The 23,702-nt window shown below is 37.2% G+C and overlaps 1 protein-coding gene across 4 annotated transcripts in view; it reads right to left on the bottom strand.

Moving 5' to 3' along the window:
• Window positions 1–694: 694 nt before the first annotated feature.
• The window catches only part of LOC131250944 (uncharacterized), an 84,383-nt gene continuing 61,375 nt past the window's right edge, over window positions 695–23,702 (bottom strand). For 3 of the 4 annotated variants that reach the window (XM_058251382.1, XM_058251373.1, XM_058251388.1), the window contains exon 4: window positions 697–1,253. In XM_058251382.1, the coding sequence (XP_058107365.1) occupies window positions 945–1,253 (309 nt within the window). In that variant the 3' untranslated portion in view covers window positions 697–944. Of the gene's footprint in view, window positions 1,254–23,702 lie in introns of all 4 variants that reach the window. The other variant, XM_058251365.1, reaches the window with a different exon arrangement.

The following is a 23,702-nucleotide window of genomic DNA, read 5'->3' as shown; positions in this document are numbered from 1 at the left end:
CTCTTGCAACTTGGTTTTCTATTTTCTAATCTTCCAAAGATATTTCCCTAGTTGATTCTGGGACTGATTAGAACATTTTTTAAATGGATTATTACTTGAGGTGTTTTGGTCATGGGATGTAAGGTTTAGTTTACCTTCGGAAATCATTGAACACATTTATTTTGTTGAGTCTTCAGCTTGTAGCCTTTACGTGGGGCTCATTGGACTCTATGACTCACATGTCATGGTAATTGATAAACAAGGGCACTTTCAAAATATATATATATATATATATATATATATATATATATATATATATATATAGATATAGGTGGTCTAGCAACTCAATTAGTTAAAGGCCCTACTTGCCCCTTAAGGGCCGAGTTAGGGGCAATGCTTAAAGCTCTATAATTGACCTAGGGCCTACCTCAGCCCAGTCCAAGCCTGGCCCATTGACACCAAATGTAAAATAATTTGAAACGGCCAAGCCATCCACAAGTATCATTTTCATTCATTAGTTTTTACCAAAATGCTGCTCAAAAGCCTCGAGGACCCGCTTGGACAACTCTCATGAAGCGATTTTCTACAATTATGTTGGTTGAGTGGGCCTCTTAGTGCTTATTTTGCAGATAATAAAATTTGCCAAATTGCATTGAAACACATAAATGAATTGTTGTTTAGAGGGGGCATCCAGATCGTCGTAAACACCGTTTTAAGTGTCAACCAAACAGGTCCTCCAGCGTTTCTTTTCATATATGACACAATACCTTTTTGACTGCTTCAAAACCAGAAATTGGAATATACACCCGTAAGAAAAAGTTACTATCGCTTCCCGTAGAAAGGGATGTGTATAACATTTTTAGAAACAACAACAGCAACAACAAGAATTTTTATTATTATTATTATTTTTTTAAAATCCTGTCTTTGTTCTTATTTTCTTTCACATGTCCTATGAGAGGAATGGATCATTTCTGAGGGTCCCACTCCCAGTTAGTGGATCCAGCTGTCCCTTCCATCCTAGCCATAAGTGCTCTATGCAAAGAGGACACTCTTTGGCGGTCGCTGCATCTGCTGATCGTATCTAGGTACTGCATTGCTTCCAGAGGTTTGAGGCCGTCCATTAGGAACTGAAAGAGGTGGGATGAGTGGGTCCCTTCCATCACCTCCAGGCATTGGGCCACCACACTCTCCTGCCTTTCCTTGTTCATATCTACCGCTTCCAGCAGGGGCAACAACTCTCTCTCCTCTTCTTCGAAGTGGTCTTTGGAGTGCTCCTGTGAATAAAAATCCAAATTGATCAATAAATAATACCAAACCATGAGGAAAATCACCTTACTCGATTTTTTATCGCCACCACTAGCCTCAATGTGCTCTTGTTATATGATTATTATGCATATATGATAAGGCTCAATGTCCATTTATGTGAAATGTTAATAATTAGCCGATAAAAAAGTATTATGTGCATGTATCAAATGTGGGGGTTCTTGTAGTAGACAATGGAGATTTCCTCACATGAAAGTAACAATTTTAGCCTTTTTCCAATGCAGCCCTATATTCAGCCACCATATGATGTTATAAGAATCTCTTGTAACTCCTTGATACAAGTAATTCACATCCTCTAGGTAATGGCATTGTGACACTGGCAATTTAATTAGCCATAGCGACTTCTTAGTTTTTCTAAATAAATAATAAATAAAGTCAATAATAATTTAAAAGAATTTTCTTTTTTCTTTGACCCTGAGAACAAAAATGTTTATTTTTTCTATAAAAATGAATACATATTTGTTTAACTACAAAATTTCCCTTAGGACTGTTTGGATTCATGGAAAGCATGGGAAAGGAAATAGTATTTCTTATTAAACTCACTTTCCTTCGTTTGTTAAGCCATTCATTGTGAGAAATTGTGGGAAATGTCATTTTCCACTTCTATCTTTCTTTACCCCCAAGAAATACATTTTCTTGTGGTGGAAGTAAAATAGGTTTAAGGTTAAAGCCCAAATGCGCCACTATCCATGTTTGATTGCCTCACATGTGCCACATGTGATGATGTGTCAAATGAGACATTGTCCATCTTCGATCATGATGCACACGTGCCACTATGCCACATGTACGAGCATCCATCTTCTCTTGTGCCCCACATGTGAAGAACCTCACCTATGCTAATGTGTCACATGTTACCATCCATCTTCTCTTACACCCCCTATATGTGTTATTCTGCCACATGTACCATTCATCTTACTTGAGTTGCATAGGTGCATAGCACCCCACATGCTCCAATGTACCACACATTCCATTGTCCATCTTCAATCCACAAATATGCCATGTGCGAATGGTGCCAATGTGCACAAGTATTGTCATCTAGCTTTAGTTCCTACATATTAAATGTACTAATGCATGTCTTGTGCCACATGTCACTGTATAACTTCAAGCACCTCATGATACAACCAACTTATCCCATGTGATAACTAATATTCATATCCTAATGGTGTGATACATTAGGGACACTAAATTTAATGGCCTCAAGGAACATCAAACATCCTTCGAAATTCTAATACACAATCCATTTTCCATTGAGCACTTGATACCTTTTCGAGAGTTAATGACCTGATACATTTTCCATTGAGTTCATTCCATTAATAACTTTGGCATGAAAGACATGGGAGGAGTTAGTATAATTTTAGGAATCAAAATCATTTTACAAAAAAAAAAAAAGATAGTAGAATTGTATTAACACAATCCCATTACATTAAGAAATTTCTTAAATGTTCAATCAATATGATTGTATACCAGCTCCTACTCCTCATGATTCTAAAGTCAAGTTAATTAGAAATATATCGAGAAGTATATCTCAACTCAAATATTCAAAAGTCATCGATGGCTTTGATGTATTTCATGTACTATATAAGGCTTGCTATAGTATTTACATTATGAAAATTGAGTAAATACATGAGAAACCCCAGTGATAAGCACTAAAAGGCACTAATTAGAATATTAAGATATCTAAAGAAAACTATGAATTATGAGAGATATCTATCTGCAATCAAAGGTTACAATGATGCTACTTAGATTTCAGATCCTTTGTAACATCCACGGCCCTCTAATACTCGAGTATTGGATGCCCTCGAATGTTACTGGTAAAACTTCGACTAAATAGGCGATCACACGTGCTTACATGCATATATCCTCGAACACTTAGGGATCTTGAGCGGAAACTTAGACCTAGAGACCCATAATTAAACTATGTAACTTAATTGGTTAAACAATATTAAATGCCAAAACATATCAAGTTGAATATTCAATTCATAAGTCAACCCACCATGTCCATTTGATCAAACCCTAGGACCTTTAAGTAGTGAAAATCCCATTTTAGTCGAACCAATGCTCTATCAGTTCAGCCGACCTAGGCAGTACGAAAATAGGGAAAAATAGTGATTTATTGGTTCGACTGATTGATTGTTAGTTCCTGTCGGTCCAACCGATAGCCATTCGACTGACAACCATCAAATTTCAATAACTTACAAACCACTGAACTTTTAATTGGAGATATAAAAGTCACCGTCTATTTCTTTTCTTTCCTAGACCTAGGAATGAGAGTGAGAGAATGTGAGAGTGTGAACAGGTGCAGATTGCCACACCGGTCCGTTCCCCTCTGAATTGTACCATGCATGCTATCTCGTGTCTTCCCCAGCTTAATAACCCTTTAATTAGTCGGATAAAAGATCCTCTCACAATATACATGTATCATTTTCCTAATATTCTAGCAATTTCAAGCTATTAGGGTTAAAAATCATTATTTTCCATCCGACACTTAAGATTTTGATGTTAGGGTTTGTGAAAGTGCCCTTGTTTGTCAATTACCATGACGGTTGAGTCATAGAGTCCAGTGAGCCCCACAATGAAGACTACAAGCTGAAGACTTAACAAAGTGGAAGTGTTCAATGATCTCTAAAGGTAAACTAAACCTCACATCCCATGACCAAAACACCTTAGATAATAATCCCCTTAAAAATGTTCTAATCTATCTCAAAATCAACTAGGAAAACATCTTTGGAAGATTAGAAAATAAAAAACCAAGTTGCAAGAACATATGGAAAAATCACAACCTTTCTGCAACTTTCGATTCATCGAACCCCTTCGATGAAATCATGGACTCATTTCTGTCCAGCAACTAAACCGAAATTCAAGATTAAATCTCGATTACATCAAACAGGGTTCAATGACATCGAACTTACATGTTCGATGACATTGAACCTATCTCAATGACAATGAAAATGAGCACTCATATGTCTAGTAAGCTCAGGTGGAAAATCACTTAAATGACCGATGACTCGAATCATGTTTAATGACATCGAAATTCAAACTTCGATGACATTGAACGTATGTTTAAGGACATCGAAGCTATACCTAACTTGTCCAAGGAGTTCTATTGAAAAATCATGAATTCTTCAATGACATCAAAGGTATGTTCGATTACATCAAACATGGCCCAGACTTATCTAGAGTGTTTTATAGAAAATGAACTGAACTTCTTGATTTCATCGAAATGCCTTCGATGACATCGAAATTCAAATTTCGATGACATTAAAGCATGTTCGATGGCATCGAACAATTGAATGAGACTGTCCAGCAAGCTCTAAGAAATTTTAGTGAAAATCCCAATGCCATCGAACTGTCACCTGATGACATTGAACGTGGACAAAATTTGCCTGCTTTTTTACTGTTGGAATTTTTCCTTTATATTTGGAGGCTTAGTTTCATGGTTTGTAGTGAGAAAAATGGTGAGATTTAAGAGAGTTATTGCTATAGGAAATACCTATCATCTTAAATCCCTTTTCTCATGGGAGTTCATCTTTTAAACCTATCTTAAATGCAATCATTGAAATATCAATATATTAGATTGAAGAATGAACTCCACCATTCAAGGATCTTCCAACAGCTAATTTATTAGCATGTCATTAAGCTGGAATCCTGTGAATGTTTGACATTTGGGAATCTTATCTACATTTTAAGACCAAAATTTAATAGAGGATATTCACAACAATATCTTGACCCAAAAATCGACGACTAGTATCGAAGCATCTACCATTGTTGCATATCAAGGGAACTGAAGATTCTTCACCAACAAGAGAAGTCATCTTCAAAATGTGCTGACACGGGGCTCACTCACTTACAAGTATCCATAGAGTCTGAAACCCCTTCCTTGTGTAGGATCTGGTTTCAGAGTTAGCTTTTCATACTTGCTACGACCTTTCGTAGGCCTCCAACAGGAGAATACGTTGTATCTCTATGTAGGACGTGTGTTGAGTGTCAAATATTGCATATTTTTTCCTATTTATAACTTGGTTTTATGAACATGATAATGTTTAATTGGTATATTTATGCATGTTTGCCTTGCAAGGTAAATTTGAGAGCTTGGAATGAAAAGAATATTAAAAGCATGAATTTAATGCTCAAGAATCACCAAGGCAAGGGATGGATCTTAGGAAACCAAGATTGAATATTTCAAGACCCTAAGATTCGAGGAAACCAAGTGGAGAAGGAAGGAAGTTAGAAGTGCAAAGTGCATAAATTCACATAATCTAAACTTCAATGTCTATGACATCGACCACTAGTCGATGACATCGAATCCAATGTTCGATGACATCGAAGAATTACCTAAAAATCGAGTTTGGTTGTTGGACAAATTGGATGCATTTCTCGATGACAGCGAGTTTTTTGTGGATTTTTTCAGCAACTCGTTGGAACACTCTAGATACATTCTCGATTGATCGAATATACTTTGATGACATCGAAGGGCTGTTTGATGACATCGAAGGTATGTTTGATGACTTGAAGAGTTACGCAATGCGAAAGGCGTTATGCAGTGCGAAAAGGCAGGACTTCCGAATTTAAGTTACATTCGATGACATCGAAGGCATTACGCGGATGTGTAAATTTGAGGCGGTTTCCAAAGATGGCCAGACAAAGGCTATAAATATGGGTTATTTAAGGAGTATTAAACATGAATTAGTTTTCAAGGAGCAGAGCCCAAGGGTGAAGCAGCTTCCTGAGAGTTTTTCTTCTTTCCTTATTTATTTTTAATGTTTTCTTTAAGGGTTTTAGTTTCAATCATGTCTATATGGTTAACTAAACCTCTTACCTAGGGCTAAGAGGTGAAGCTTATAGCATGTTGGGATGATTATCTTGCTTTGATTCTTGTTTATGTTGAACATCATTGATTTCTAGTTTGAATTTAAGGAATATTTTCAGTTTTCTATGATTTATTGTGACTCAAATTACAATAGTTGTTGTGATAGCTTTGAATATCTTCTTTTGCTGTTTTAAAATTATGAGATTGGTAAAACTCGTAATTCAACATCGTCTCCTAGGCATGGTGGATGCATGAATTCCCTTCCAATCATCATAATACTCCTTCATGTGTAGACTAGGTCAATGAAAAGTTTAGAGATTTGATTTTCCAATTAGATAGGATAGGACTCCAATTCCAATTATGTTTCTTGAATCAAGTAAGGTAGCATCTTGATAGCTACAAGTGGATCCTTGGCGCTCTAGTTTCCTTTTGATTATTGAAATTTCATTCACAATTACTCTCTTTTATTCTAGATTTAGGTTTACATCTTATTTAATTCTAGTTCTAGTTCTACTTAATTTCAGAATACGTACAAGTTTAGTCCCTGTGGATTCGACCTTGGTCTCACCGAGTTATTACTACATCGTGATCCTGCACTGGGGGTAGTGAACAAGTTTTTTGTGCCGTTGTCGGGGACTACGACTACGTTTTTCTGAGATTGGCCAATCTCACAAGAAAAGTCGAGGCCATGGAACTTAACAAGGCGGAACCTATCAATCAGATGTCATAAATAACTACCAAAGACCTTTCAGTGGACCCACCTCGAATACATACAATTCTAGTTGGAGGAAGCATCCAAATTTTAGTTGGAGGAATGGATAAACGGCTAGCCCACGAGAGGCCCTAACTCAAATCTTAAATTAAAAGAGGCCTCAAGAAGATCCAGTTGTAAAACATATCCAAAATCAAGAGCCTTTCAATCAAGGTACATTACAAGCCTTTCAAGACCTTACCAAGGCCATTCAATGGCAAGTCACACTTAACGATTGGAGAGAAAGGTGAGTTTCTGGCCCAACCTCTACAAAATCCAAAACTGCAATATGAAATTAGTGACCCAAGCTCTTTAAACAAAATAGAGCAAGCTAAGTCTATCACCATTCTTAGGAGTGGAAAGACAATTGACAAATCTATTCTGATGAGGGCTGAAAAGCCTAAGGACCTGGAAGAAGATGAAAATGGTAGACCTAACATTGCTCCACAAGAGGAAGAACCAAAAAAGGTGTGTAAGCCGATTGTGTCATTTCCTCAATGTTGATTACACCAAAACCTCTAACTAACTCTCAGGATATTCTAGAGGTGCTTAAGCAAGTGAAGGTCAATATTCCTCTACTAGATGCCATTAAACAAATCCCTTCATATGTTAAATTTCTGAAAGATATATGCACTACCAAAAGACAACAAAACATACAAAAGAAAAAAAATTTGACCGAAAAAGTGAGTACCATCCTCAAGCAAGATGTGCCACAAAAATACAAGGATCTTGGTAACCTAACTATCACTTGTGTAATTGGGAACCGGCGATTGAGCACACACTTCTTGACCTGGGGGCGAGTGTAAATTTAATCCCTTACTCAGTCTACAAACAACTAGGTTTAGGTGAATTAAAACCCACCCGGACCATGAAATAACCTGTTGATCGCTCAATTCGTGTACCAGGAAGGTTGATTGAGGATGTGTTGGTCCAGGTTGATAAATTCTACTATCCAATATATTTTATTATTCTGGATACTCAACCAATCGTGGATGTAAGCACTCAGATACATATCATTCTTAGTTGCCCAATCCTTGCTATATTAAATGTCATCATTAATTGTAGGAATGGAATTATGAATCCATCTTTCAGAAATATGACATTGGAGCTCAACATCTTTTTCAATATGAGAAAACAGTCAGAGGATGATGATGATACCCACAACATTAACATGATCGATTCTTTCATGAAAAATAGAACACTTTTGACTCTATACTCTGACACTCTAGAGACATGCTTGGCCCACTCCCCTGATTTAGATGATGACATAATTAGAGAAATGGATGCCTTGCTTGATGATGCACCGGTACTTGAAGTTAACGGGTGGAGGCCACAAATTGAGAATTTGCCCCAAACTAATGTAGCGCCTCTACCATTTAGCCTCAAAGCACTAAAGCTTGACCGAAAGCCTTTACCTACTGATCTTAAATATATCTATTTAGGTCAAGATGAGACATACCCGGTGGTGATTTCTTCCTACCTTGAGAAAGAACAAGAGAGTGTGCTTATTTCCATTCTCATTGAGCATAAAGGAGCCCTTGGATGATCAATTGCAGACCTCAAGGGAATTGACCCTTTGATTTGTACTCACCACATTTGTCTTGAGGATAATACAAAAACCTCCCAACAACCACAACGTCGAATCAATCCAAATATGAAAGAAGTGGTTAAGGTTGAGGTATTTAAGTTGTTGGATATGGGTATCATATACCCTATATCCGATAGTCAATGGGTGAGTCTAACTTAGGTGGTTCCTAAGAAGTCTGGAATCACCATCGTAGCCAATACCGACAATGAACTAGTACCAACTAGAGTTACTAATGGTTGGAGAATGTGCATTGACTACAGGGAAGTTGAATACCGTCACAAGGAAGGACCACTTTCCTTTACCCTTAATTGATCAAAATTTAGAAAGGAAAAGGACAAAAAAAAGAGAAGAGTCAGATCGTTATAAAGGTAGATTCAATGACAAGAAGCTTAGATCCCTTAATTCCCAAGAAGGATTTACGTTCGAAAAGAAAGATGTCACTCCCATGATGAAACAACTACTAAGTACGAGGACAATAGAACTACCCCCATCCAAACGGCCTGAAGAAGTAGAAATGACGAAAGAAAGAAATTTCTGTCATTATCATCGTTTATTGCGACATCCCACAGAAAATTATTTTACACTGAAATGTATAATTCAAAAGATGATAAACAGGGGTGAGATTGTAATAGGAAAAGAGAAAGAAAGAAGAAGAAAAGTGTCAATAAACATGATCTTTGGCCGAGAAATTATATACGAAAAAAAAGGAAAGGTAAAAGAAGAAAGAAGATGGCAGCATAAATACAGATAATTCTGCAGAACGGGTAGGTAAAGTTGTGGTGATCACATTACGTTGTGAAAAAAGAATAATAAGTCCTCTTCAAAAACAAAAAGCTGAAGTGGTAAGGGAGAAAATATCCGGAATACATATCGTTAACAATAGAAAAGAAGAAAAGAATGAAGTTGAAAAAGTAATGTATGATGTGGTAAGCCATTTGAAAGGTATACCAGCTCGATTAAGTGTATACGATGCACTACAGTTATTAGAAGATTGTAGACACTCTAATTCAAGCCTTATCTGATATTGAGGTCAGAAAAGCATTACTTGTAGAAATGGAAGGCATAGAGCAAGAAATGCAGAACGGTTGTATGATCGTCATTTCCTTCTCCGATGATGATTTGACTTGCGATAAGGAGCATAACAGGCCATAATGATCATGGGCCACATCTGCAGTAAACAAGTTAAGTGAATAATGTTGGATAAGGGATCAACAATGAACTTATTGCCATTAATAGTGCTAAATAAGCTCGGATATCGTCGTTCACATTTACGCTGTAGTGGAATGATGATACAGGGCTTTAATCAGGATGAACAATATGCACTAGGGAAGATTACATTAACTCTGGAAATTGGGGAGTTAACGACAATGTCATTTGTGATGTCATCAATGCAGTAACAACATATAACATCCTATTGGGTAGGCCGTGGATGCATCAGTATGGTATCATACCATCCACCCTACATCAATGCTTCAAGTATTACAAGGACGGAGTTCAATATAAAGTAATGGCAGATGTTAAACCATATACAGAAGCAGAAGCTTTCTTTGCTGATGCCAGTTACTATGATGAATTCACAACAGAAGATAGAGAAAAGAATGGTGAGAATAAAACTTCAAGAAGTAATCACACAGAGATACTAGAGAAAGAAGATGAAAAAATAAAGTTGTCTAGGAAAGTGAACACGAGAAAGAAGTTTTATTTCATGCCAAAACACTTGAGACAACCAAGACAACCTCTGTTAACATTATTATCACCAGAGCAGCTGGAAATTCTGCAGGCAAATTATACAGTATCATTGCTATATCCTGAAAGGAACAAGCCATTCCCAGCTATCCCAAAAAGATTTCAAGTCAAACCCAATTCAAGGTACCCCAAGTCGATCGAGTTTTATGCACCTTCATAAATGAAAGAAGAAGAAAGAATCGATGAAAATATAAATTACGAAAAACTGACATTTGAAGATCTCAAGAGATACAGTCTGACCATCAGGAAAATTATGAAGAACATGGGTTTTGATTATGAAGAACTAGCTGGCCTGAACTATGGAAAAGGAATCCAGATTCCAATCGGGGTAAATGAGAAAAAGCGAGAGAAATTCCACAGATTGGGGACATAATCTTCAATAAATATGGTCGTAGTCAATCTGGTAGAAGAAACAAATTCTGAAATAACTAAGCACCATGAAACAACTCCGAAATAGATAGAAGACGGGGAGCAGTCGACAGTGGACAGTTTGCGAGAAGTAAATCTGGGCTTGGAGGAAGAACCACAGAATACATTTATAAATGCTAGTTTGCTCGTGTTGGGGTACCAAAATTGATTAAAGGGAGAGAGAGTTAGAGAAAGGTTTGAAAAGGAGAGGGAAAGTAATGCAAGTTGCGTGAGACCCAAGTTGCGTGCGAACTAAGTTGCGTGGCTCCACACAACTCACTCGAGTTGCACGCGAACTGAGTTGCGCTGGGGTGCACAGGTTTCATAAAAGAAAGAGGATCTGGTGATGCAAGTTGGGGCCCATGGCACATGAGTCGAGGATTCACACGTGCGGATGCCTATAAATACCCCCTGACCCCCTCATTTGAAGGAAGAGATGTTCAGGAAGTCAATCCCTTTGACAAGTATTGAGGGCAAAGAGAAGGGAGGATGAAGAGTTGCGCTAGCAAGTTGCGTGAGTTATCTTTGAGGGCAGTCATTATGCTGAAAATTCTAACCGACAATCAGGCTATTTCGGATATTTCTAAGGGATTCTAGCATGGGAAACCCGCAAAACTCGTCTCCCATAGAGATTTGATGAAAATGCGCCGGAATGCTGCCAAAATTTATATTTTGATTATATTTGACTTATGTATTTTCTCTTTATTAAGAGATTCTATCTTGGAATCAAAGGATTAAGAGGATGTTAATGAACTCAGTACAGATAAAATAAAATTGATGAATATTCTCTTTGTTCCATCTTTATCGACGTTAAATAAGAAATTCCCCCAAATCAAATGCATTTGTATCTGGTTGAAACAGCTCGAAGAAGAAATATATCAATATGTCAAAATCCTGAAAGAAAATAGAGATGTATTCACCTGGACATACACAAAAATGCCAGGATTGGAACCCTCAGTAGCAATGCATCGACTGAATATCGCCAAGGATAAAAGGCCAATCAAACAAGCGCAAAGATGATTCCCTCTAGAATAAATTCCTTTAATAGAAGAAGATGTAAATAAATTGATAAAGGTCGAATTCATCAGAGAAGTCAAATATCCTAAATGGATAACAAATATTGTCCCAGTGAAAAGAAAAGTGGACAAATCAGGGTATGTGTTGACTTCAGAGATTTAAATGAAACCTGCCCGAAAGACAACTTCCCATTGCCAATAACAGAATTATTGATGGACAGTATGACGAAATATGTTATTATGTCCTTCATGGATGGTTATGCCGGGTATAACCAAATAAGAATGGCCCCAAAAGATGAAGAAGCTATGACATTTAGAACTTCTTTGGAGATTTATTGTTATAAAGTTATGTCGTTCGGTCTCGAGAATGCCGGCCAACATATCAAAGAGCAATGCAGAACATCTTTCAAGATATGATGCATAAGCATGTTGAATGTTATTAGATGATTTGGTAGTCAAATTGGATGACCATGAAGAACATCGCAAACATTTGACCTCAGTCTTCCGTTGGCTCAGAAAGTAGTCAAAGATGAATCCGGCCAAATGTGTTTTTGGTATCTTGTCAAGAAAATTCCTTGACTTTGTTATCAGATATAGAGGAATTAAGATCGACCCAGGGAAAGTCAAAGCTATTCAAGAAATGCCACTACTAAAAACACTAAAAGAATTAGAAAGTTTTCAAGGGAAGTTAGCATATATTAACTGTTTTATTTCAAACTTAGCCGGAAGATGTCAGTCATTCTCTCATCTAATGAAGAAAGGAACAAAATTTGTATAGGACAAGTCACGCCAGAATGCGTTCAATTCGATCAAAGAATTGTTGAAACAACCTCTAGTGTTGGCAGTTCCTGTGAAAGGTAAACCACTCATTCTATACATATCTGCAGCTGAGAATTCACTAGGAGCTCTACTGGCACAAATAAATGAACATGGGAAGGAAATCACACTCTATTATTTGAGTCAAACTCTGATGATAGGTGCAACATACAACTATTCGCCAATCGAGAAAATATGCTTGGTATTATTAATATTCGCATTGCAGAAATTAAGACATTATTGCCTTTCTCATGATATAATTCTAATCTCGCGAGTGGATCCTATAAATTTTTTAATGACCAGGCTGATGTTATCAGGAAGATTGTCCAAATGGATGTTGTTGCTTTCATAATACATAATCACTTACGAGCCGACGAAAGTAGTAAAAGGGCAGGTAGTGGCAGATTTCTTGGCAACTTATCCTGTAACAAACAGTGAAATCACCAGTGATGACTTCCCATATGAATAAGTGATGATGATTGAATCGCCAAACTTACGACAAATGTACTTTGATGGTGCTTCTCGAATGTCAGGAACCAGTGGTGGAGTGATATTCATCAGTCCTCAGGGCGATTTGCTGCCCTACTCTTTCACATTGGGTATTGTATGTACAAATAATGAAGCCAAATATAAAGCTCTTATTATTGGAATGGAGATAGCCTAAGAAATGAAAATAAAAGTAATACGAAATTTTGAGGACTCTAAGTTGGTTATAAACCATCTAACAACAGAGTTCAAAATAAGAAAATAAGAACTCCTGCCTTACTATTGAAGAGCACAACAATTGCTAGAGCAGTTCCATGATGTTGAAAATAAACATATACCGCGATGTGAGAATTTAAGGGTAGATGCTTTAGCTAGCCTGGCAGCATCGTTATCCTGTCTAGATCAAAGTCCCCTTCAAGTAACAATAGAAGAAAGGAGGTTCTTACCGTCATTTGAAATCATTAATGAAGTCATTGAAGCACTTCCTTTATCATATTTGGAGGTCACAACAGAATATTGGCATCAGCCTTTGTGGATTACCTCAAGTACTATATTCTGCTAGAGGACCAAGCACAAAGGTTGCAGATCAAGTAGAGATCAAAGAGATTCATTATGAGTAGCGAAGTATTATACCGAAGATCTTACAACGAAATGTTGTTAAGGTGTCTAAGTACGGAAGAAGCAAATCAGATGTTGCAAGAAACCCATTCTAGAGAATGCGGAGTACATCAAGCCGACTGAAATTTATTCCATTAGGTGCATCAAATGGGATATTACTGGCCCACAATGTTCAAAGACGCTATCGATTATGTGAAATGATGTTATGAATGCCAAATCCATGGTGATGTCATACATGTGTTGCCTGAAGACCTTCATCAATCAATAGCTTCTTAGCCTTTCACCGCTTGGGGACTTGATGTCATCGGTCCGATAAATCCACCTTCATCCAAAGGACAACAATATATTTTGGCAGCGACAAATTATTTCTCCAAATGGACCAAAGAGATTGCATTATGAAATGTCAAAGAGAAAGACGTCGTGAATTTTATCTGACACACGGTAATATATCGCCATGGCATTCCAAAAAGAATCATCATTTATAATGGTACTCCTTTCAAGAATAGGGGTATGGAGAAATTATGCCAGAAATTTGGCATTCGTCATTCATTTTCAACACCTTATTACCCATCGGCCAACAGATTAGTAAAGGCATTCAACAAAACAATTGTGAAAATATTGAAGAAAATTGTTGTCAGGAATAAACGCGATTGGGACAAAAGGTTACAAGAAGCTCTATGGGCTTACAAGACTACTCATCAAACCATGATGAAAGCCACACCATATTCTTTGGTGTATGACGTCGAAACCATCATACCCATCGAAACACAAGTTGCATCACTCCGAGTGCCAGTACATCAATCAATAACAGATGATGAAAATGTCAAGATAAGGCTAATCAAGTTAGATTTACTTGATGAAAAATGCCTAGCAGCCCAATAGCGATTAGAACTATATCAGGCAAGAATTTCAACTACCTTTGATAAGAAGGTTAAACATCACTCTTTCAAGAAATGTGACCTGGTGCTAATGTTGAAAAGACCTATAGTGGTCACTTGAAGAACTGTGGACAAATTTGATCCCAAGTGGGATGGTCCGTACATGATAACAAAAGTATATTCGAACGGAGCCTATCGAGTCGTCGATCAAAATGAACAAGGTATCGGCATGCCTGTTAATGCTCGCTTCATTAAGATATATTATCCCTAACAATCGCTATGCTTTTGATTCTGAAGATGATTGAACATAATACTTCTCAATCAAAAGGGGGCAAGACAAGAAAAATGACAAAACAGCCTAAAAAGGCAAATGCCATGTATTCTTCTTCATATGTGAATGAATAAAAGGCAAACTCTCAAGTTCAAGCATATCAATATTATCGCCAATTATTGCCAAGTGTCGATGATTATCATCAAATTGATATTATCCATATCACTAATCGTTATTAGCTACTATTACAAAAGCCATCATTGTTAAATTGATATTATTGCCAAGTTGATACACTATTTTAAAACATAAATATTATCAAAGATATTATTATCAACAATGACAATATATCATTTATCGACTTATCATCTTTGGCAGTGGCAATGGTGATTTATCATCTACGACAGCGGACTGCTACAGATAAGACTTACCATAATCGGTGATACATCAAATATCATGCGGGCAGCAATAAGAAGCCAGTGGCCCTAAAAATCCCACGAAGGTCATCACATGCTTAAACCAATGCGGGCAGCAGAGCGTGCCTGTACGGCCAACCACGAGTGAGACCAATGTCGTCTGTATAGTTTTTGACAGCGTCACGGGGAAGGTGAGAGAAAATGCCCTCCCGTGAATGGGTCCAACCTAGCAGACGAAGAAAAAGCGGGTTGCAGTGTGTGCTCTTTGGCTTGCCCATATATAGGCCAACCATGCATAAGACCCCCCAGATTCCTAGTTTGATTCCAGTAGATACTCATGAGGATGGATCTTTAAAACAAATTACCCCCTCATTGATGGACTAGCAGCCTTGAATTTGGTACTCTAAGGTAGTCTTACCCCCCCCCCCCCCCCCCTGTGAACTCTAGAGAGTTACTGCGGCTAACCCTATGCGTAAAACCCATCGAATTCACTGTCCTGATTGCTTCACTAGGCCCCTCTGATGGATCGCGGTTTGTGAACTTCCCAGCCGTGATAAGTCCAGCGAACTCATAAGAGTTACAGAAACCATTCACGTAAGACTTGACTCCAACTACTTATGAGTCTAAAAAACTGTGCATGCTCAACTATTCAATAGCTTAAACTATGTATGACACTAACCAAGAATTGAAAATTAGCTCCGCCCATTAGAAAGAACATCATATAAGGGACGCCATGCTAACAATCAGAAGTATATCATCGCTTTATCATATGTTGAAAATTGCATATCGTATCAAAACATGTTTAAAAAAATGAATGATCAAAAAGCGAAAGCATATATTCATTAATATCATCCTGAATTTTACAAGCCAAAAGACTACATGTGTTGATAAAAATGAAAATCTATAAATATTCTGACATTCTTAATGTTGCCATGTATCTTTGCAAATCATCTTTCAATTGAGTTTTTGCTGAAGTATTCGCTAGTTCGGCCTCAAGGATGATCTTGGCATGATCGGGAGCATTGGCCAATTCCTTTTCCAAAGAAGCAACAACTTCTTTATTCTTCAATAGCTCAGCTCTTTCAAGATCAGCAAAATGAACATTAACTTCAATTTCTTCTCTAATCTTACTATTATTCGACTTTTCTTCTTGTTCTCTAACTTCAAGTGAAGAAATTTCATTCTTCAAAAAAGTAATCTGATTATTGATAATTATCATATTCTTGTCAAAAGCCTTCAATATGTCCTGCGGAGATTGATGCTCAATGTCATAACTAGATATGACAACATCATTCTGATAGATTCTCTTTAAAAGATGCCAACTCCCTTTGACATTCCAAAACCTCTGGGGGAATAACTATGCTTCGAGCTAATTCCAACGAGTCATAGAACTACGATAGAGAATTATGCAGTGGGAGAACATTGATATGGGCTAGCCTTGCTGAATGATCTAGAATAGCTAGAGCACTATTTAGATAAGGCCATTGTGTGGGATCCTTAAAGGCATCAACAATGACAGATATAACATTCTTGAAAAAGACAAGCATAATAGGCGATACTTTGTCTAAAGAAATTTTATCAGATATTGTTGCTACTAAATTAAAACCTGCAGATCCACTTGAAGTAAGAACAAGTATAGCTAAAAAAAAAAGAAGAAGAAGAAATAATATAATTAGGAATATCAACAATAAATACATGAAAATAAGAAGAATGAAGAGAAAGGTATACCACCTTTGGGGGCAACTTGAGAAGTGGTTGGTATAGAAGATGTTTCTATCTCTAAAGGTACGGCGATGTCTGCAACAGTGATTGCAACATCGAAAGAAAGTTCCTGGACTCTAGTTCATGAATCCAAAGTTATTGGAGTTGGTATGTCAACTGGATCAGAGGGGAAATTCCAGACTTTGAGCAATTGGCTGAATAGGGGAAGGACGCACAGTAGAAACTTTCTCAACATGAACGAGAACATCAACAATTACATCAGCAACTAACGGAACTTGTGAAGAAACCTGATTTACTTCTATACTCTGAGGAGAAAATAATGCCTCTGGTTCTACTTGGACCTCTGGTAAAGAAACTTCAGCCTCTCTGGATGCAGAAACTTCCGCTATAACTGGAAGTACAGTAGGGCCTTATTCAGTCATTTTAGCATTCTCTACAAGACAAGGAGAATATAGAGCATCGAAAGATATGAAAATGTTTGCGCCTAGAGAACAACTAGAACCACCATAATCGAGTTGTTCCTCTTCAAGAGGAGCTATCCTAGCAGGAGAAAAGATATCTTGACGATCTGGCTGGATTTCAGTAGTTGGAATATTAGTTCTAATCTCCCCCTCTTCACCGACATCCACTTCTACATCTTCTTCTCGATTGAGATCCACCAAAACATTTCCTTCATCAGTTAAACTTGTAGAAGAAGAAGTATCAGGGATTTCAGTTGCTATTGAATATTTTGACGAACTATCTTTAGAAGCTACTTGTTTACTTTTAGAAGGAGGACCATCTTTACTAGGAAAAAGGCGAATATCGTCAGGGGGAGAAACCCAAAAAGCCTGGACCTGAGGAGATAAATATTTAGCTCACGAACGAGTCATCGGAGAAGTGTGGGTCAACTCCACAGTAAGAGAGGCTGCAGCCACAGTAGGAGAAATTGCGGCGATAGTTTATTTTCTGTTTCTCGGGTAGGAGAGGAAAGAAGAGTAGTGGGAGTCTCAAATTCATTCGCAGGAGTAGTTTATCTTTCTGCTCACTTTATAAGGTCCAAAGGAGATCCGAAAGCTATCCATCCCTCCATTGTATTAGCTGATTTTATCTCTCTGATGGGCTCTTCTGTAGAAATTCTTCGACAAACTTGGCCAGGAGTGGCAACGTGAACTTTCTCGATGAAATAGCTTATTCCCTATTCTGGTCTATAATTCCTCAATCTGGGAGGAAGAATCTAGACGGGATGATCAACTGGATAGCAATTGCATACTAAGTAATACTGATGCAACCACCAATGCATCCAAGCATATGAGGTTTGTACTTGGTGGTTGAAGCCGGGGAGAATGAAGTGAGAACCAAATTTTCTAGCCAGAAGTTGTTTCCATATCAAGTCCCAATTATATAGACCCACTCCATAACTCCACATTAAATGAGTGATTTCTTCTCCTGCCTACAGCACTGTTTGGTCATAACCAAATTGTCTTGCAAACCTACTAAGATAGTAAGGTTCTCTCCAAAATTCACTCCCTTCTCGAAAAGGTAGACTGCAAGACTTGATGTAAATCAGAAAAGTTCTTTCAACTGGTTCTAGATCATTATTATCCTCAACTTCCCTATTCTCAGCCTCATGGGTTAGATAGAATGGAATGAAGTCGATAGATTCCATGCTCTCAATTTTGTCAATGATCCAATCGTATGTTTTCTTCACCGTTTACGCTTGAGATAATGGTATAGAGGAGGATGTTCAAGATTGACATAGGCCTTCTCGGGGTCATTATACGTCCACGAGAAATATATTCTTAACCAACTAGAAAAGTAATGCCATGGAGTATACGAAGACAAAGCTCCAACTGTTGGGCTTGAGCAATGCGCCGTGATATTCCCAAAAGCTCTATAAAGAGAACATATAACAGGTGGGGCCAAAGAATATTTCTTCTTACCTTCTGTCATGGCTCTGATAGCAACGAACAAAGTAGGACGAATGGTGTCTACCCATTTTGAGCTTGGTAGAACTACTAAACTAAGCTAATAAGTGAGGAAGGCGGCTAGTTCAGTTTCAGGACTAAAGACAGTAGGACCCCTTATCCTTCATCGAGTAGATTCTAACTCTGAAGAATGACTGCCAGAAAATTTGAAAGAAAGAGAAAGTGTGAGAAAACATGTACATACATGTATAAATGTATGTGTAAAAGGAAGAAAAGAATACTAAAAGAATATACCGTAAGTATCTCGTAAAGTGTGCAAGCCACTAAAGCGGAGAGACTATGTGAATATCTGGAAAATGAGACATTTCTCTAAAGAGTTAAGTGGTGGAAGCAGAAACGGGAGGGTCTCTTTTTGGATCAAAATAAGTGAATTCCACGTTTCTGGGAACGAACTCATCAAGAAAAGATCCTGTGACAGGAAGAACAACCATTCGGTGAAGATCCCATAGAGTGATGCTCACTTCACCGATCGATAGGTGGAAAGAATTTGTCGTAGAAGACCAGTATTTTAGAAATCCTTTATAAATCATGGTGTCTTTATGAAAGAAATCAGAAGTAGCTTCTATGACGATGTATAGATTCATTTCACCAAGGACTTATATATATTTCTGAAGAATGGCTTTAACCCATGAACTATGGAACTGATGATGGGAGAGAAGACCACGTGTTCTGAATTCATCCTTATTCCATAAAGAATCTCGGTCATGAAAACGCTGCTGGACAGTCTCAAAGTAGTGGGTGGGATATAAAAGCGTGAGGATTATAGCATGGAGTAAGGAAGCGCATGTATGATATTTGTCCAGTCTTCTGTTTAAGACCTCTCTCAGTGATATAAACTTCTAGAATCTTCAACTCTTTTATAACCCATTTTGCAACGTACAAAAGTCAATTTTGTGTCATATGATCAGAAGATTCACTCTGAATCATGGAGAGATGACGGTGAAGGCTCATTGGGATGATGACAGTCTCATCCTTATAAGGATTCTTGAACTTGATCACATCGTCTTGGAATTTTGACCATGTCCCAAACATTCTGATAACATTTCTTATTATGATCCTTTATCTTCTCCTTAAGAATTTCATCTTTACTCTTCTGTTTCTTGCCTTTCAAAAAATGGGGGAGGAGAAGACTCGGCAGGTGCAGGATGAGGACTGTCGATACAGAAATTAGCAGTAGACTTTAACCAGTTCTCCTAATCAGATTCATGACCCTCTGTCAATGACCTCTCAAGTTCTCCCATCAGTACAACTTTGCGAATAGAGTCAGGAAGAAGTTGAATGCGTTTAGCAAAATTAATAACTAGCGGATCTAGTACTTTGAAGAAAGAAGAATAATCTTCAATTGAATGAGTTCTCTTTTGAGGACGATTTGTTGTAGATGACGGTGGGTTTGAAGACTCGGCGATTTGTTCATTATGGGAAGGGTACGGTTTTTGGATCGAGTCATTGAAAATTCAAAAGAAAGTTCAGCAAAGTTCAGGTACTTAGAAATTTTTGTAAAACAAAAGAACTGTTGCACGCTGGGTTCAATTGCACACAGGACTTGTTGCGCGCAAGATTTTATTGTGCGCAAAGTGTTGTTGCACGCAAAAGGTTGTTGCATAGTGTCATTGCGCGCATGAACTTGTTGCGCGGAAAAAGAGAATAGTGCGTTGAGGTAGTTGACCAAGGACTCCAAATGATTGAAATAAATACAAGTCCCCTTTATATAGTGTCATGGACCCGGGTCTGATTGCATGAACCCGATAGCGCAATGGATGTCGATTGCGTGCAAAGAGGAAATGGGGAAAAAAAATTTATGAGTTGATCCTCCAGTTCATCTTGAAGAAAATCAGAAATGAAGGATCAAGAGGGCATCTGTTGAGACATAAAAATTGATTGAAAAAAGAAGAAAACTCGAGAAAAAAAGTTTTATAGCTTTTGGTTGCGCAGCAAATAGAAGTTTTGGTTGTTATATTGCGCAGCGTGCAATGGAAGTTAGCACCAATGGGGTTAGCGTGCAAGGGAAGTCAGCGCACAATGAGTCTTTGGTGGATGTTTGTTGCGCGGATAGAAGGGTTTACACATGCAGGAGGCTATAAATACCCCACCATCTTCTTCATTTGATTCATTCGGAAGATTTTGGAGCAGCAAAGAAGATTTCAGACTTCAGAAGAAATTCAAGTATTCGGAGTACCTATTGCGCGACACGCAATGGGTGGCCCTTGTAACGATCGTGCAATGATGAGATCAGAAGACTTGGTTTCCACGCAACGGGTCCACTACACGAACAGTGAGTTTGAAGTAAAATGATTCATTTTGAAGACATTAAAAGGGACTTGATTCGGGTTGAAGAATCAGAGTATTTCAAAAGAATAAGATTAATCAAGATGAATATCATTCCAGCACGATGATATCTCCAATCAGAAGATCGTGCCATGATTCAAAATACTGCCGAAATGAACATCAAGATCATTTAGTATTTACATTTCTTTTATCAATATTTTATGTTGGAATCAAATGATAAGAAGGATGTAATTGAACTCAGAATAAATAAAATATGATGATTATTCTCTTCATTTATCATCTTTGGTATTATTAAGTAAGATAATTCCCCAAATCAAACACTTTTCGTTTCTAGTCAAAACAGAGTGTCATCTCCTTTTATCATTTTCATGCCTATGGTGGTCACTTTTCTTCTAAAAAGACCACGGCCAAAATTCTGCAATGTGGCTTTTATTGGCCCACTTTGTTCAGAGATACTCATTAGTTTTGCAAAGTTGTGAGTGTTGTAAGAAATTGGGAGGATTGTCCCGTCAAAATATGATACAACTAAACCCAATTTTTACCATTGAAGCATTCGATTACTGAGGCATCAATTTCATGGGGCCATTCCCCTAATCCTTTGGAAATATTTATATTTTATTAGCACGGTCATTATATTCTTAAAAGAGATCCAGTGCCGAAATAATATCATAGAACGGTCATTAGATTCTTAAAAGAAAATATCTTTTCCTGGTTCAGAACGCCTCGAGCCATCATTAGTGATGGAGGGTTGCACTTTTGTAATAGGCCATTCGAGAACTTAATGAAGAAATATGACATCTTTCACAAAGCGAGCACTTAATACCACCTGCAGACAAGCGGGCAAGCAAGTATTTTCAACAGGGAAATAAAGTAAATTTTGGAAAAAATGGTTAATTCTAACCGTAAGGATTGGTTAATCCGCTTAATCGATGCTTTATGGGCTTATTGTACAGCTTTTAAGACCCCCATTGGAATGTCTCCATTTAGACTCGTTTATGGTAAAGCTTGCCACTTGCCTATAGAGTTGAAACATAGAGCCTATTGGGCTATCAAAAATCTAAACTTTAACTTGGACAATGCTTGCTAGCTGCGCAAACTTTAATTGAATAAACTTGAGGAAATTCGGAACGATGCATACGAGAACTCGAGAATTTACAAGGACAGAATGACGGTATTCCATGACTGGAACATCATTCAGAAATCATTCATAACTGGTAAAAAAGTCCTCTTGTATAATTCACTGTTACATCTTTTTCCGGGTAAGCTTCGATCTCGTGGGACCGATCCCTTTATTGTTACTACTATTTATCCTCATGGGCCAATGAGATAAAGAATATGACAAATGACAATGTTTTCAAAGTGAATGGACATCGTCTAAAGCCATCTGCTAGGAAGTTTGACTCAGAGGATATGTCCATGCCTCTGATTGATCATGTGTATTAGGATTGACCTCCTAGTCTAATGGAGGTGTAGTTAGGCTTACTGCTTTCATAAGATTTAGGATTAGGATAGTTTTTTTAGTCTTCGTACTAACTCATTTACATGTTAAGAACTTCGAAAAAGCTTCAATTCTACTTGTTCAAGTACTACCTTTCCATCACTTCCCTTTCTTTTTGTTGTCTCATACGTGTTACATGCTTATATCTTTTATATTGAGGACAATGTAAGTTTTAGGTTGGGGGTATGGATTAGGTAAACTAATCAATATTTTTTTTTTTGGCCTTTGAACAATTTTTTTTTTTTAATTTTCAATTTTTTGAGTAAAAGAACTATTTGGAATACAAAAGTTTGCGTAATTAAGAATGCTTTCAGTATGATGATAAGATAGAGAATCAACTTTGAATTGTTGGAGTTTGATCAACTGAGTAAACTATCACTTAAGTTCTTTCATTTAATTGATTAAGAGAAAGTTTGAATATCATGTTGTCTATGTCACAAGACGCTTTCGATTTGCTTTCTGTGAATGATGAATTTCTGATTGTTAGTATGTAAATCATTGATAAATGTTGAGCATTGAGTCTGGAGAATTTTATCTACCTTAAAAAGATGAAAAGAACGAGTTAAAAAATAATGAGATTGACAAAAAGGTCATGTATGATGAAAGACTAGAAAAGAATGAAAAGAATGTAAAGTCTGATGATGAAAAGACTTAAAAGAATGAATAAATAAAAAGGACCATCGATATAAAATCAAAACTAGAAAAAGAAGAAATATGGGATAATTTTGGAATCAGTACATGATTATTGAATCAATCTTGAGGTAATGAGCATGACTAACATTATGAAATGATAGTATTTTTATGGAAAGTAAGTTGGAATTCACTGAGTGCATTGTTAAAACTTGATATATGAACTTATGCTCTTAAGTGATTGATGAAGAACCTATTTGATTGATTGCTCTTGTGATTCGGCTCTAGGTTTTTAAATTTTCACTCTTGCTTCTTTAGATTCTACTCATTCATACTTGATTGCACAAAAGACTATTTTTTGAAAGTGATTTGAACATTGAGAATTGAGAATTCTTTCACGCATGTTTTGCTCGGGACTAGCAAAATGCTGGTTGGGGGTGTGTTGAGTGTCAAATATTATATATTTCTCCCTATTTATAACTTGGTTTTATAAACATGA

The sequence above is a fragment of the Magnolia sinica genome, chromosome 1 (genome assembly GCF_029962835.1).
Source record: "Magnolia sinica isolate HGM2019 chromosome 1, MsV1, whole genome shotgun sequence".
NCBI classification, from domain to species: domain Eukaryota; kingdom Viridiplantae; phylum Streptophyta; class Magnoliopsida; order Magnoliales; family Magnoliaceae; genus Magnolia; species Magnolia sinica.
This window is presented reverse-complemented; position numbering and strand designations above follow the sequence as displayed.